The following is a 16,346-nucleotide window of genomic DNA, read 5'->3' on the forward strand; positions in this document are numbered from 1 at the left end:
GTGGAGGACCAGGCCTGCAGAGATGATGGAGACTCTGTTGTTGGAAGAAGAGATGGAATCGCCCCTCCTAGGCTATGAGCAAGACCTGCTGTCCAGCCTCTGGCCCTTAGTTCCCTCCATGCATGAGATCTTCATTCCTCCTTTTGTCTGTCTCCTCACTCCACTCCTGCCCCTTCCACCCTGGCTTCATGTGACCCCTGGAAAGAGCTTTAGTAAACACATATTTGTCCCCCTTGTGTTTGAAACTTCTGGTGGTGCCTTACTGCTCTGAGGCTAAAGTATGAATCATTGAACTTTGCATTGCCCACCCCTCCAGGGCACCCCCTTCTGGTTGCACACAGTAGCCCATCATTTTAGACCCCTTCTCCCAGCTGCCACCCCCACCTCCACTTCCTGGCCTTAGCTCAGGCTGTTTCGGTTGCTTATAGGACCCCTCCTCACCTTGCCTGGTGCCCCTCCTGGTCTTTAGGCATTTGTCACCATGCTGTTTCTCCAGTGAGACTTCCCTGACTTCCCTAGCCCCAGGCCGAGTCCAGTGACCCCCTGGGCTCCTCAGCCCCAGACCTTCCCTGTTTCAGTCCTAGAACAGAGTTGGTTCCACACCCCCTGGGCTGAGCACCTGTCTCAGCTGGGAGTTGACCTGGGGAAGGGATGTCTGAATCGGACATGGACTTCATCTCCTAGGTCTCTGTCATCCCTCTGGGGTGATGCTGTCTCCCAGAGGTGGGGTGGAAGGTTGGTTTATGAAGTGTCTTGCAAGGAGGGAAGTCCCAGATTAGTTCCTGGCCCTCTGGGTGCTGCTGAGAGGCCTTGCTCTCCCAAGCCTACTCGTAACCCCAACCAATGTCTTATCTATGCCCCACCCTGGGTCCCAGACTTGCCACCTGTCCCTCTCCTTTCTCCTCAAGATTATCACAATCCACCTGTCTTGTGTTCTAGACTCTCTGATAGCCTAGTCATCCAACAAACTGCTAATGGGACTGGGTCCTGAACAGAGCCTCTCAGCCTGCCTGCCTTCTCATGGAGGCTCACCCCACCTTTTATTTTTTAATGTTTATTTTTGAGAGAGAGAGAGAGAGAGAGAGAGAGCAGGCAAGGGTCAGAGAGAGAGGGAGACACAAAATCTGAAGCAGGCTCCAGGCTCTGAGCTGTCAGCACAGAGCCCAATGTGGGGCTTGAACTCACAACCTAAGCTGAAGTCAGACGCTCAACCGACTGGGCTACCCAGGCGTCCCATCTTTTTTTTTTTTTTTTTAAGATTTTATTTTTAAGTAATCTCTATGCATAACATGGGGTTCGAACCTACAACCGTGAGATCAAGAGTCGCATGCTTCACTGACTGAGTCAGCCAGGCGCCCCAAGGCTCCTTTAATATGCACACCCACATAGAATTTTAGAAGTGTAATTGAGATTATTTATACACACCCACACAATTTCAACTGTATTTTCACTTACAATTCAGACAACTTTGCAACACTGATGAGAGTCCCATGTTTAGCCATATCAACAGGTTTCCATGTGCTAAGTAACACATTTTGACTATAAAAATATAGGGTACTGTAAACATGGCTGGCAGTTTGGCTAGGACCTGGCTTTCACCCCCTTGGTGGATAGTACTTCAGCATGAAACAAGGTTACCACAGGTGCAAGAGGGCACAAAGGCAGATAGATGTCTGTGGTGAGCCAGAGTTCTCTACCCAGCCTCACCTGATTTCACAAGTGTCACTTGGCTCCTGGTCAAGAGAAGTGCAGATTTTCACATATAATGTGAAGTTGCCTAACTTGGAAATGGTGGTAACGTGGCAAAAAAAAAAAAAAAAACAAAAACAACAACAAATTAGGATGGAGACTGGGAAAGGTCTCACACAGGTGTGTGTGTTCTGCGTGTGTGTTCAGACCCACATTCTGTGAAACTCAATAAAGGAACCTTCATTTAAAATAAAGTTGGGAGGCCAGAAGGGGGAGCTCTCACACCTATTCCTCCTCGCAACCCTTTACCACTCCAAAAGGCAGAGACTTACCTTGCATTCCCAAGGTGAGAAGACTATATACCCGCAGGGGAAAGAAAGATCCCCGCCCGGAAACAGTCCAGCCAATGAGACTGTCACAGCTTTGCTATTGAAAAGCCATTGCACTTTTAACTCCCAGTTTATTCCCACGTACTTTTTTGTTTTTAACAGTCCTTCCCAATTCTTCCCTTTTCTCTGTAAAAAACAAAAACCAAACCAAAACAAAAAAAAAACGTTTCTCTTCTTTGTTGGCTGGATTTTCCTATGGTTTTGCCTCAGGCTGCATGTCCCAAATTGCAGTTTTCTGCTATCCTCGAACAAATAAAAAATTTCCCCCCGAATAAACCCATTTTTACCGGTAAAATAACGGGCTATTTTATTTTCAAGGTTAACAAACTAAAAATGGATTAAGAAGCAGAGGACTGCAGCACCTAAAAGCCCAGTGAGCCAGAAAACCCCTGGCCAATGTGGCTGGAGCCAGCAGAGCCTGGGACACGGTGGGTGGGGCCATGGCTCAGCCAGCGTCTTTGGGGGAGGGTCACGAGCTCCACTCGTACCCGCCTGCCTAGGACTTCCGGAAATCTGCGCCAGCAGAGGCGGGGTGTGGACTATGCAGCCAATCCCGGGGCCCTGCGTGTCTGCCCAGCCAATAAGGAGCCTGGTTTCCGTGGCGCCCCGCCACTGCTGTCTATTCCGCGACCCTCGGGAACATCGATCTGTACCCTGTGTGTTCTTTCTCTGCTCGTGTGGCCTGTCCAGTTCTTTCCCGCCAGACATGCCGTTTGTTGAGTTGGACACCAACTTGCCCGCCGGCAGTGTGCCCGCCGGACTGGAGAAGCGGCTCTGCGCGGCCACTGCAGCCATCCTGAGCAAACCTGAGGACGTGAGCGTGGACCGGGGAGCACCGGGCGGGATGAGGCTGGTGGACCAGGGGTCGGGCTCTGCCCACGTCCCGGCTTCCCAGGCTCCTTGTCGCAGGGATCCCTGGCCTCCCTCTCTCTGTGACCCCGCGGCCCCACCCCTCATGTCTGCTCCTTGCTGCCTTCCCTGGCCCTGAAACCAACGTGACCTCCAAGGACCCCCCCGCCCCGAGCCTCTAGCCCTGACCCCAGGGGTCCACGCTTGTAGGTTCTTGCCCTCCCAGGTCCTCAGAGCAACTCGGCCTGTACAAGCTTCAGGCGAAACTTCCCTGTTCTCCGCAGCGCGTGAACGTGACCTTGCGACCAGGTCTGGCCATGGCGGTGAACGGCTCTACAGATCCCTGCGCGCAGCTGATCATCTCCTCCATCGGTGTGGTGGGCACGGCCGAGGAGAACCGTGGACACAGCGCCCGATTCTTCGAGTTCCTCACCAAGGAGATGGGCCTAGGCCAGGATCGGTGCGTGGGGGCAGGGAGAAGATGGGGGCAGGGAGAAGATTGGGGCAGTGATCCCATTCCAAGGCCCCTTGCAAGGCTGGGGGTAAAAAATGCACTCTTCTCCCTGCCCAAGAAGGGCCTAGGGCCCTAGGTCCTCGGATGGTATGTCTACCCTCAGAATGGTAGTGGAATTGAATGAATTCCTGGCTATGCCATGGTTCCCTTGACATGTGGGCAAGGCGTGGCTTCTCCAACCCCAATGTTTCCATCTGTGAAGTGGGAAGGCTCTCCTTTACTTCCTGGGGGAGTTGCCAGAGTCATGTGAGATGGCAGTGCCCTGTATCTCCCTTGGCACCGTGTAGGGTAGAATGTTATTAACCTGACAAAGCTATAACCATTTATCATCTGCCTTTAGTCTTCTCCGCAACTTAGAAAACCAAGAGTAATTTAATAGGAGAGCTTCTCCAGGCCGGTCAGGAGGGATTCTGGGTATGTCCTGAGGCTGTGTGACCTTTGGCCGTGTAGCCCAGCTAGGTCCCAAGTGAGGCTCCCAGGAGGGTCAGGGAGTAGTGGAAAGGACATTGGCTTGGATGTCTGGAGACCTGGGTTCTAGGTCCAGTGCAGCTGGGGGATGCCTGACAAACCTGAAAGTGAACCACCTCTGGTTTGTAGCCTTTTTTCTGTGAATAGAGGGGCATGTATTAAAAGATCATCCAAGAAGACCATACAGCCCCCAAACATGGGATTCTGTGGCAGGGCTAAAGTTTCTTCCTGGGTGAAAAATACTCCTGCGCCAAGCCCATGCCTATGAAGAACTAAGAGCATGAGAAGCTTGAAAGAACCTTCCAGAATGGATCCTTTGTTAGCCCAGGAAGGCTGGTGAGGAATAGTCACTCCTGGGAGTGCTCAGACCTGGTCCTCAAGCTGGGGTGAGATAATAATTGTAACAATACGTAACATATGAATGCCTACCATGTGCCAGCTTATCTATAGCTACCTTGTATGCATGATCCCATTGGATCCACGCAAGCCCTACCCCTCTGTTCACATCGCCTTGTGCGGACATGCCATCCCCATGAGGTTTGCAGATGGGAAAACTAAAGCTGTCACACACAATCCTTCCCCTACTACCCCTTAGACTATCCCAAGTATCCTGCTCTTCATCAGGAACTTCCCATCACTTCTATGAGAGGGGCATGTTTATTCACTCCATAGACATTGGGGGGGGGGGTCACCCTATGACTGGTTTTGAGCTAGGCTTTGAGAAAACAAAGGTGTCTGGGGCACTGCACATGCCCCCAGGGGGCCTAGAGTTTGAAAGCAGGAGGGCTGCCCCTCTGAGCTCACAGACCATGCAGTGACCATCAAGGCTGCTGCGTCGAGTGTCTGTCCAGGGACAGCTACCATCCTGCTTCTGACAGGCCTGCAGGGGGAGATCATTAATGAGATGAAGCAGGCTTCCAAAATGCCCTCTAGGCTAAGGCAGGCTGGTCAGGGAACCCATGGTGGGAGTGCCTGGCTAGGGGTCTTGGAATATGAAGCATTAGCCAAGGAGCTAATGACATCTTTTTTTTTTTTCTTTTTCTGTCTCTTGAAGGATAATTATCCGATTTTTCCCCCTGGAGCCCTGGCAGATTGGCAAGAAAGGGACAGTCATGACTTTTCTATGATTGACACAGAGGGCATCTGGGACATCTGTGAGCTTTCTGCCCCTTCCAGAGAGGCCTCCTGGCAGAGGAAGGGCCTAGTGGATACCAGCTTCTGGCACCCCTTCATGCAGATATGCCTGTGGCCTCACAAGTCTTCTTCCTCCCCATCCTTGTGTCAAATAAATGAAGAGATATTCTTTCTTTTCTTCTTTTTTTAAATGTTTATTAATTTATTTTGAGAGAGAGAGAATGTGAGTGAGGGAGGGGCAGAGAGAGAGAGAGAGAGAGGGAGAGAGAGAGAATCCCAAGCAGGCTCTCCACTCAACACGAAGCCTGACTTGGGCCTTGAACTTGAGACCATGACCTGAGCCAATATGAAGAGTTGGATGCTTAACCGAGTGAGTCACCCAGGTGCCCTGCGACCTTCTTTCAAACATGACTTCTTTATCTCCCTTCACCCCTCCCTGGCATTCTCTGTCACCCTGGGCAGTGGTGTTGGTTTATGAGGTGGGAACTTTAGGGAACCTGAGAGATGGGATCTTTTCTGTCTTCGGGGCCACTGTCTCATGTATTGTATGTAGGCTGTTCAAATCCAAGTGTGGAAGGTGAAGCCTAGGGCCCTGCTCTCCATGCCCTGTGCAGGTTGGTTGGGCGGGCACTGGTCCAGCTTGGGTCTTCCTACAGATTTTGCTAACCAGATGTTCTTGCCGTCAGCGTGGGTTGGCCCATGCAGTTTACTGCCCATGGAATGCTGTGCTCAGCAGGAGAGCAGGATGGCTGGGCTTCTGGGACCTTTCCTGGGCATTTCGAAACTCCCATCCTCTCCTATGAGTCTTGCTAAAAATTCTCGGTGGCTGTGTACCTTGTAAAACCCATGTCCTGGAATGGTAAACCTGGAAATACAATGTCTGCCATTAGAAACGGAATGAATGCAATCCCCGCCCCAACTCTAAATACTATATCATACTTTCCATTTTCAGGGATATATGGGCAGGGTGCAAAGGGTGTCCTTTTTGGTTTCTTTCCAGATGTTTGATGCAGAGTTTACATATCATGACCCTTAGACACTGTGATGGGCACTGTATTTCCCTACAGAGTTGAAGGCCTGATCATTCTTGTCTTTAGTGTACCAGTGAAATACCGAATTGAGATTTTAAGTCTATCCTGTTAATATAGTTAGTAAAGTTAGTTTCCAGTGGAGTGTTCTTGTGCCTGTGGTGTTTGTCCCTGACCACTGCTGTGGAATGCCATTAACAGAGCTTGGAGTTCCTTCCTTTGGCCCCCTGTCCCAACTGTTCCTGCACTCATTCCTTCTGCCAACATGGGTGTCCTGCTTCCCAAAGGGGCTCAGGGAATGTTTGTATCATTGAATGAATGGTTGAAGTGCCCAAGAAGGGAGTCAGGCCTAACCCTAGCCAGGACTATAAGGCAGCAGCCTTCTACCTGGTCCCACCTTAAATGTCTTATCCCCACTGTAGTGAGTGTGATGTCATCTATTTGCTGTGGGGACGACTGTCCCTCCCCCCTCTCCACATTAGCCCCATTGTGGCCTTGAGCTTTGCCCCCTGGTAATACTGTGCTTCCTGAGGATCCAGCATGGCTTGCAATGTCTCTTACCTCCAAAAGCTTGCCACATAGCTCTCCATGGGACCACTCTCCCATCTTTTTTCAACTGTTTCAAGAGCTATTTCAAGATACAACTCAGGTATGAGAGCTGCATCCAAGGATGGGTGTTATCCATGAAACTTTCAAACCGTCTGTTTATGCCTCTGTCCACTGCCCCTCCCTCCAAGGCAAAGTCAAGGTTTGTGACTCAATTCTTTTTGAAACTCCCGGGTATCACTAAGGCTTTATTGTTCTGAACTGGCGCTTTGAATTCTTCACCATGATGTTACCATCTTTATGTAAGGTCAAAGAGAAAGCCATAACCTTCATTCCTGTTTAAATCATGGTTGCTGGAATCAAGAAAGGCTGGAAAGGCTGTGAAGTCTTTCTCAAAAAAGCTTCGCTCCCAAGAATTTAACCTCTCTCAGCCCAAGGCCGTTTTCAGGAAACTTTAAATGCGAATCCTCCTTTAGACTTTGGAATTCTGTCACTCCCTGGATAGACCGTTCGTCTACCCGGCCTTGATTTTTTGTGATTTTTGTTTTTGTTTTTCCTTTGTTTCATAGTTGATTGTATCTGCGCCTTTTGGGCTTCAAATTCTTTTCTGAAAAAGATGAGGCACGGGGTAGTAGAAAGGAGAACCCTCCTCCCCTGGTTCCAAGTGTTCCCCAAGTTTACATTGCCTTCAGAGTACCTGTCTCAGGTTGTAACAAACGATAACACGGCCCGTCGTCATTTAACTACTGCTCAGGGCCGGGCACCGAACTCGGCGCTTCCCAAATATTACAAGCGATGGGGCGTGGAGTCCGACTGCAAGCTGGCGCTCCCAGTCCACAATAGTTCGAGTACCAAAAAGCAAGGACCTGGAAGGTTTACACTCCCGCGCTAGGCTGTTTGCAGCCCGCAGGGTCCACGAGAGCCTGCGCGGCGGGCGAGCAGCGCGTGCGCCCTCACTGATTGGCTAACGGAGCCGGCAACGGAGCCAATGGGAACGCGCCTTATTGTCAGGCGGGCGGCCAGCCGGCTCGGGGGGTCGCGGCAGGCAGGCCGTTGCCGTGGAGACGCCTGGTGAGTTCCAGGACTGCAGGTTTGGGGGCATCCCTCTGGTGGGGGTGCGGCTCTGCCGAACCAGCGGCAGCAGCGGGGGCCCGAGCTTGAGGGGCGGCGGGCGGATGGGCCGAGGCTGGTGTCGACGCAGGGGGCGCCTCTGGTAGTCTGGGTGGCACAGTCGGGGAAACCGAGGCCAGAGAGCGGGAGCGGTGAGGCCCGGCCTCCAGGCTGTCTCGTGGGCCTCTTCAGGGCCATGGTCGCCATCCTCGGGTGCCTAGGACGGGGCTCCAGTCTCGGGAGTGGTTTTCAGTGACAGCAGCAGAAGCCACCATTGATTTTACGTCCGCCGGGTGCTGAGCCCGGTGCTAACCCTCTACTGACGTCCTTTCTCTTCACCTTCACAGCAGCCCTGCGAGGTGAGTGCTGTTATTAGCGCCATTTACACAGGTGGAAACTGAGACCGAGGCGAGGGGAAGGGACTTGTTCAGAGTCAGCTAGCTAACTAGTGGGTCAGACGAAGTCTAGACAAAAACATTTTTTTTTTTTTAAGTTTTATTTTTTAGTCATCTCGACACCCAATATGGGGCTGGAACTTTCAACCCCGAGATCAAGAGCTGCATGCTCTACCGACTGAGCCAGCCAGACTGAGTATCTTGACTGCACTGCCTCCCAGGAGAAGGAGGAGGACCTTGGCTAGATAGAGTCTACTGACACTCTCAGGTGTCTTGCCCAAGTGACTTTGGAGCCACTTAACTCTTTGGGGCCTGTGTTACCATGGATCTCTGGGTCAAAGACTTCCTTCAGAGGTTGGCAAACTTCAGTTGTAAGTGTAATAATATTTAAAATATTAACATGTAATTATATCATAGTATGTTGTGAACGTAATAAACATAATTATAATAGTATTTTAGGCTTAGCATAGGAGGCCTGCTCTGTCTACTTAGTTCTGGCATTGTTTTTGTTTTTTAATTTTTTTTTTTAATGTTTATTTATTTTTGAGGGAGAGCGAGAGAGCGGGTGCGCCGGCCGGGGGCCTGGGGGTGGCGTGCAGAGGGAGAGGGAGACACAGAATCTGAAGGAGGCTCCAGGCTCTGAGCTGTCAGCACAGAGCCCAATGTGGGGCTCGAACTCACGAACTGTGAGATCATGACCAGACATGACCTGAGCTGAAGTCGATGCTTAATGCTCAATGGACTGAGCCACCCAGGCACCCCAACTCAGTTCTGGCATTGTGTAGTGGATACATGCAGAGACAATAGGTACACCAGTGGCAGTATTCCAATAAAACCTTATTTATGGACACTGAAATTTGAATTTTATGTAATTTTTATATAATTTTCATGTGTCACAAATTTTTTCATCCATTTAAAAATGTCAAAACCATTCTTTGCTCCTGGGCTGTATGAACACAGTAGGCGAAAGCCTCCTAGGGTAGAGGAAAGTGGGACCCAGCGAGGGGCCTCTTATGTCACAGCCAGGTAGTGCCACAATGTGGCCCAAGACCTAGGCCTCCTGACTCCCAGACCAGAGCATGTCAGGAAACACCACTGCTTATCACTGACTGGGTCAGGGTGCCGAGGTACTCAAAGTGTGCTGTTCTTTATGTGTTCTTAAGGTTGTGGAAACCATAGCCCAAAGAGTTTGGAAATTTGTGAGGTTAAACTCCTGAATGTGCTATTCTGGGATAATATGATTGCTGGGCTGGGAGGCTGAGAAATGAATAGATATTTTCTTTCTTTATTCAATAGCTGCTTTTTTTTTTTTCCTCCTGCTAGTGGGTTTCTGGGGTTTGTGGTGAACAATACAGACATGGTCCCCATCCTCACAGTCCTTACAGATGATGAATACATAATCTCAAATGGCTATTTCTTTTTATATTGTTTATTTTAAACTAATTTTAGGTTTAGAGAAGAGTTGCAACAATAATACAGAGTTTCCTTCTGTCCATCACCCTCCTTTCCCTAATATTCACATCTTACATAATCATGATGGAACTATCAAGAACAGGAAACTAATATTGGTGCAGTTTTATTAACTCAGCCATTAACCTAGTTTGAATATCACCAGTTTTGCACAATGTTCTATTTTTCATTCTGTGATCCTATCTAACTTCTCATTGCATTTAGTAACTGCTCCTTCATCCTTAATTACTTAGTCTTGTCTTTCTTGGTCTTGACATTTTTCAAGAGTACTGATCAGTTATTTTGTCTAATATCCTTCAACTTGGATTTGTCTCATATTTTCTCGTGATTGGAGTGAGGCCATGCATTTTTGGCCAGAATGATACAAGCATTGTGTTGTCCTCAGTGTGTCATATCAAGGAGTTCAAGATGCTGATAGGTCTTATTACTGGTGATGTTTGTCTTGATTGCTTGGTTTAGTTGATATCTGCTAGGTTTCTATACTATAAAGTTACTATCTTTCTCTTTCTAGTTAGTAAGCATCTGTGTCAATGGATCCTCACCATTTTTTTGGAGGATTTACTTATTTTCTGGCACCACAAGATGTTCCAGGCTTATCTTTTTTTTTAATTTCTTTTTCATGTTTGTTTATTTATTTTGAGGCAGAGAGAGAGACAGAGCATGAGCACAGGGGAGGGGTAGAGAGAGGGAGAGGGAGAATCCCAAGCAGGCTCTGCACTCTCAGCGCAGAGCCTTACGCAGGGCTTGGATCACGAACTGCGAGATCATGACCTGAGTCTAAATCAAGAGTTGGTTGCTTAACCCACTTAACCAGCTGAGCCACCCAAGCGCCCCTGTTCCAGGCTTATCTTGTGTACTCTCTACCCCTACTCTGGAATCGTAATTCTTTGTTATGCCCTTCAGTGTGGTTATGTAATTTGTAATGCAGTAGGTTCATTGTTAATGTTTATATTACATTTTGGGTTCCCCCTGGAACTTAGTTGGTTTTAATTATTTTTCGAGTGGGAAACATGACTGTGCTTCTAAGAGTAAGAAAGAACTGTAACAAAGGTATACTCTGGAAAGTGTCACTCACTCTCCCGCTCCTGCCACCTTGTCCCTGTTCTCCTCCACCTTTCACCCCTTTCCCACTTATCCCCTGCAGCTAATTGATCTCTTTGGTGTCTGGATTATCCTTTCTTTTGCACAAATGAATAGATGGTCATGTAATTTCTTAGCTCCTCTTCTTTTATATATGAAAGGTGGCATGCTAAAGATAATTGTGTTTCCTTTTGTCACTTAACAATGTCTTGAAAATCCTCCTGTATGTGTTCATAGAGATCTTATTCATTTTTAAAAAGTTTTATTGAGATAAAATTTGCCTATTTATTGAGATAAACTTTACATACAATTCAGTGGTTTTTAATATTCATAGAGTTGTGTGAGCATCACCACAATCAATTTTAGAGCATTTTGTCACCCCAAAAAGAAACCCTGTACCTGTTAGAAAACTTCTCACTGTCTCCCCCCTATGTCGAGGTGGTCACAAATACTTTCTGTCTATATAGATTTGCCTTTCCTGGATATTTCTTTTTAAAAAAATTTTTTTTTTCAACATTTATTTATTTTTGGGACAGAGAGAGACAGAGCATGAACGGGGGAGGGGCAGAGAGAGAGGGAGACACAGAATCGGAAACAGGCTCCAGGCTCTGAGCCATCAGCCCAGAGCCTGACGCGGGGCTCGAACTCACGGACCGCGAGATCGTGACCTGGCTGAAGTCGGACGCTTAACTGACTGCGCCACCCAGGCACCCCCCTGGATATTTCTTATTAATGGGATCATGCAAGATGTGGTCTGTGACTGGCTTCTTTCACTTAGCATAATGTTTTCATGGTTCATCCTGTTGTCAGTGTTCATTACTTTTTATTTATCCATTTGTCAGTTGATGGACATTTGGGTTATTTCTATTTTTGGTTATTATGAATAATGCTCTATAAACATTTCCTCATTAATTTTTACAGCTACATATTACTTCATCGTGTGGATGTACCATAGTTTATTCATCCACTACACTATCTGTAGTCATTTAGGTTGTTTCCAGTCTCTTGAAATTAGAAACAATGTTGGAATGAATAACCCCATGTGTATGTATTTCATATTATTGGAGGTACATCTTCAAGATTGATTCCTAGAAGTGGAGTTGTTGGATTGAAACGTCAGGGCATTTGTAGTCTTGTTAGCTCTTGTCAAATTCCCCTCGAGAGTGGTTGTGCTAGTTGGCATTCCCATCAACAGTGTATGAAAATAATGCCTGTTTCCTGACAACCTCTCCAACAATTAAAATTTGTTAACTTTAATTTAATGACTTTAAATTTTAGTTAGTTAACATACAGTGCAATATTGGTTTCAGGAGTAGAATTAAATGATTCATCACTTACATACAACATCCAGTGCTTATCACAACAGGTGCCCTTTTTGTTTTTAAAATTTTTTAATGTTTATTTACTTTAGAGAGAGAGAGAGAGAAAGACAGAGCACAAACTGGGAAGGGACAGAGAGAGAAGGAGGCACAATCTGAAGCAGGCTTCAGGCACTAAGGTGTCAGCACAGAGCCCGACGTGGGCCTCAAACTCACCAACCCTGAGATCATGACCTGAGCTGGAGTCGGACGCTTAACTGACTGAGCCATGCAGGCACTCCAAGTGCCCTTTTTAATACCACCGCCGCCCCCCCCCCCGCCCCCCGCTATCAACCCTCAGTTTGTTCTCTATCATTAAGAGTCTCTTGTGGTTTGTTTCCCTTCCTGCTTTTTTTCCCATTAATTTTAATTTTTGCCAGTGATAGTGACAGTATCATAGACATAGTGTCTCAGTGTTGTTTTAATTTGCATTTCTCTAATTATAAGCAGGTGTGAGCATTTTTTCATATGTTTGATAGCCAGTTGAATGTCTGTTTTTGTTGATTGTTTACTTATTTTCCCTATTTTTCTAGTTTTTTTTTCTTTGCTTATTGTATAACATACTTAATGTGAAATTTAATTTTTGAAGTACATTTAAGTGTACAGTTTGATGACATTAAGACATCAACACTGTTATGCAACCATTACCACCATCCACCTCCAGAACATTTTTCCATCTTCTGAAATTAAAACCCTGTACCTGTTAAACACTCCCTGTTCCTCCCCTCCCCCAGCCCCTGGCAACCACCATATTACTTTCTGTCTCTATGAATTTGACTGCTTTAGGTATCTCACGTAAGTGGAATCATACACTGTCATTTTGTGCTCGCTTGTTTCACTAAGCATAATGTCTTCACGGTTCATCCGTGTGGTAGCATGTGTTAGAATGTCCTTCCTTTTTAAGGCTGAATAATACTGCATTGTATTTATATACCACATTTTGTTTCTCCATTCATCTATGAGTGGGCACTTACTTGGTTGCTTGTACCTTTTGACTATTGTGAATAATGCTGTGTCTATTAAGTTTTTAAGAGCTCTTTATGTATTTGTCTACAGTATATGTTGCAAATATTTCCAGTTTATCAGTTGACTTATGACTTCTTTTTTCTGATTAAAAATTTTTTTCTAATTAAAATTTTTTTTAATTTTATTGAAGTATAATTGACATATAGCACTCTTCAGGTTTAAGGTATATAGCATAATGACTTGACCTATATGTATTGTGAAATGATTACCATAATAAGTTTTAACATCCATCATCTCATCTCATATAGATACAAAAAAAAAAAATGTTTTTCCCTTGTGATAAGAACTCTTAGAATTTACTCTCTTAACTTTCAAAATATACCATACAGCAGTGTTAACTATAGTTATCCCTAGTACTTACTTATAACTGGAAGTTTGTACCTTTTGGCCGCATTCATCCAATTCTCTCCACTTCCCTCCCCTACCTCTGATAACCACAAATCTTTTTTTTTTTAATTTTTTTAAATGTTTGTTTATTTTTGAGAGAGAGATAGACCGAGTGCGAGTGGGGGAGGGGCAGAGAGGGGGGACATAGGATCTGAAGTGGGCTTTGTGCTGACAGCAGAGAGCCCTATGTGGGGCTAGAACTCATGAACCAGGAGATCATGACTTGAACCGAAGTCTGACGCTTAATCGACTGACCACCCAGGCACCCCAAAATTTAAAACCATTTTTATTTATTTATTTATTTATTTATTTTTAATTTTTTTTTCAACGTTTATTTATTTTTGGGACAGAGAGAGACAGAGCATGAACGGGGGAGGGGCAGAGAGAGAGGGAGACACAGAATCGGAAACAGGCTCCAGGCTCTGAGCCATCAGCCCAGAGCCCGACGCGGGGCTCGAACTCACGGACCGCGAGATCGTGACCTGGCTGAAGTCGGACGCTTAACTGACTGCGCCACCCAGGCGCCCCTAAAACCATTTTTATGTAGTTAAATATGTTAATCTTTTTTTCACTGCCTTTGGATTTAAAAAAAAATTTTTTTTTTTTCAACGTTTATTTATTTTGGGGACAGAGAGAGACAGAGCATGAACGGGGGAGGGGCAGAGAGAGAGGGAGACACAGGATCGGAAACAGGCTCCAGGCTCTGAGCCATCAGCCCAGAGCCTGACGCGGGGCTCGAACTCACGGACCGCGAGATCGTGACCTGGCTGAAGTCGGACGCTTAACCGACTGCGCCACCCAGGCGCCCCTGCCTTTGGATTTTATTTTTTTTCAACGTTTTTTTTTTTTTTTTTTTTTTTTTTTTTTTTTTTTTTTTATTTTTGGGACAGAGAGAGACAGAGCATGAACGGGGGAGGGGCAGAGAGAGAGGGAGACACAGCATCGGAAACAGGCTCCAGGCTCTGAGCCATCAGCCCAGAGCCCGACGCGGGGCTCGAACTCACGGAGCGCGAGATCGTGACCTGGCTGAAGTCGGACACTTAACCGACTGCGCCACCCAGGCGCCCCTGCCTTTGGATTTTAAATCATGGTGAGAAAGCCTTTCCATATACAAAGTTAAAGAGGGACTCATCCATATTTTCTTCTAGTATTTGTATGGTTCCTTTGGTTTTCATTTAGATCCCTAATCCATTTGGAGTTTATTTATGTATATGGGGTGAGGTAAGGATCTAATTTTATCCTTTTCCAAATGGTTACCAATTTTTCCGAGCAAGTCTTACTACAGAGTTCATTTTGACCCCAGTGATTTGAGATACTACCTTTGCTATATTTTATTTTATTATTAAAAATTTTTTAATGTGTATTTTTATTTTTGAGAGAGAGACAGAGACAGAGTGTGAGTGGCAGAGGGGCAGAGAGAGGGAAACACAGAATCTGAAGCAGGCTCCAGGCTCTGAGCTGTCAGCACAGAGTTGGATGTGGGAGGGTCTCAAACTCACAACTGGTGAGATCATGACCTGAGCTGAAGTCGGACACTTAACCGACTGAGCCACCCAGGCACCCTTTATCATTATTTTTAAATGTTTATTGTGAGAGAGAGAGAGAGCAGGTGGAGGGGAGAGGGAGAGAGAGAGGGAGAGAGAAACCCAAACAGATTCTGCACTGGCAGTGCAGAGCCTGACTCTGGAGCCCATTCTCACCAACTGTGAGATCATGACCTGAGCCAAAATCAAGAGTCAGATGCTTGACTGATTTAGCCAACTAGGTGCCCCTCTCATATTTTATTTTTATTATTTTTTTTTAATGTTTATTTATTTATTTTGTGAGAGAGAGAGAGAGAGTGTGTGTGTGTGTATGTGTGTGTGTGCGCGCGCGCACGTGGGCCTGCATGTGGGGGGGGAGGGGCAGAGAGAGAAGAAGAGAGAGAATCTCAAGCAGGCTCTGCGCTGTTAGTGCAGAGTCTGATCTGATGCTGGGCTCGATCTCAAGAACCCTGAGACCATGACCTCAGCCAAAATCAAGAGTTGGACACTCAGCCAACTGAGCTGCCCAGGTGCCCCCACCTTTGCCATATTTAAAATTTTCATATGTACTTGAGTTTGGGCATGATCTCTGTATCATGCATGTATCAGTACTACTCTTTTAAGTACTAAGGCTTTATACAGTATTCTTTAATGGTAGGGCTTATCCCCCTCTTGTAGCTCTTCTTCTTCACTGTTTTCCTAGCTGTCTTACATGCTTGTTTTTCTATATGAAAACTTGTCTATATGTCAACTTGTCTAGTATCTTGTTGATACTTTTATTTGTATTGCATTGATTTTATAAACTAACTTAGGGAGAACTGACATCTTTATAATATTGAGTTCTGTCTAAGAATGTCTTAGATTGTCATTCCATTTGTTCAACTTTAGTGTCTTTTGGTAGTGTTTTAAGATTTTCCTTGCATAGGTTGCACATTTCTTGTTAACTTAATTTCTAAATATTTAATCATCTTGTTACTATAAACAGGATTTTTCTCTATCATAATGTCTTCTGTTTATTTTTTATGTGAACACTATTGATTTTTCTATGTTAATTTTCTATCATGCTACTTCATTGAGTTCTTTTATTATTAAGTTTTATCGTTGGTGTTGGGGTTTTCCAGGTATTTTATTATATTGTCTGAAATTAAAGATTGTTTTACTTCTTCTTTACCCATTCTTATACCTCTAAATGGTTTTCCTTTTCTTATGGCAATGCTAATAAACTATGTACAGTGGTGGATAGTAGCAGACATAATGGGCATCCTTACTTTGTTCCTGATATTGATGGAAATGCCTTTAGTGTTTCTCCATTAAGTAAGATTTTGGTTTTAGGACTAATGTATATAACAAAGTATCCTTCAATTTTTATTTTCTTGAGTG

At 45.8% G+C, this 16,346-nt stretch overlaps 2 protein-coding genes across 2 annotated transcripts in view; both read left to right on the forward strand.

The window, feature by feature from the left end:
• Positions 1–2,691: 2,691 nt before the first annotated feature.
• LOC124518216 (D-dopachrome decarboxylase) lies at positions 2,692–5,234 on the forward strand. Its single transcript, XM_047088074.1, has 3 exons — positions 2,692–2,892; positions 3,212–3,387; positions 4,964–5,234. Exons 1-3 carry the CDS (start codon positions 2,785–2,787, stop codon positions 5,034–5,036), a joined length of 357 nt encoding a protein of 118 aa, XP_046944030.1. The 5' UTR covers positions 2,692–2,784; the 3' UTR covers positions 5,037–5,234.
• Positions 5,235–7,650: 2,416 nt separating this feature from the next.
• Positions 7,651–16,346, forward strand: part of CABIN1 (calcineurin binding protein 1) — a 154,584-nt gene continuing 145,888 nt past the window's right edge. Inside the window, exon 1 of the mRNA XM_047088073.1 lies at positions 7,651–7,688. The gene's annotated coding sequence lies outside the window, so the exon portion shown is untranslated. The remainder of the gene's footprint in view (positions 7,689–16,346) is intronic.

Source organism: Lynx rufus, unplaced genomic scaffold (assembly GCF_022079265.1).
Source record: "Lynx rufus isolate CCGP_SWC_20201006 ecotype Redwood Valley unplaced genomic scaffold, mLynRuf1.p SCAF_24, whole genome shotgun sequence".
Classification (NCBI taxonomy): domain Eukaryota; kingdom Metazoa; phylum Chordata; class Mammalia; order Carnivora; family Felidae; genus Lynx; species Lynx rufus.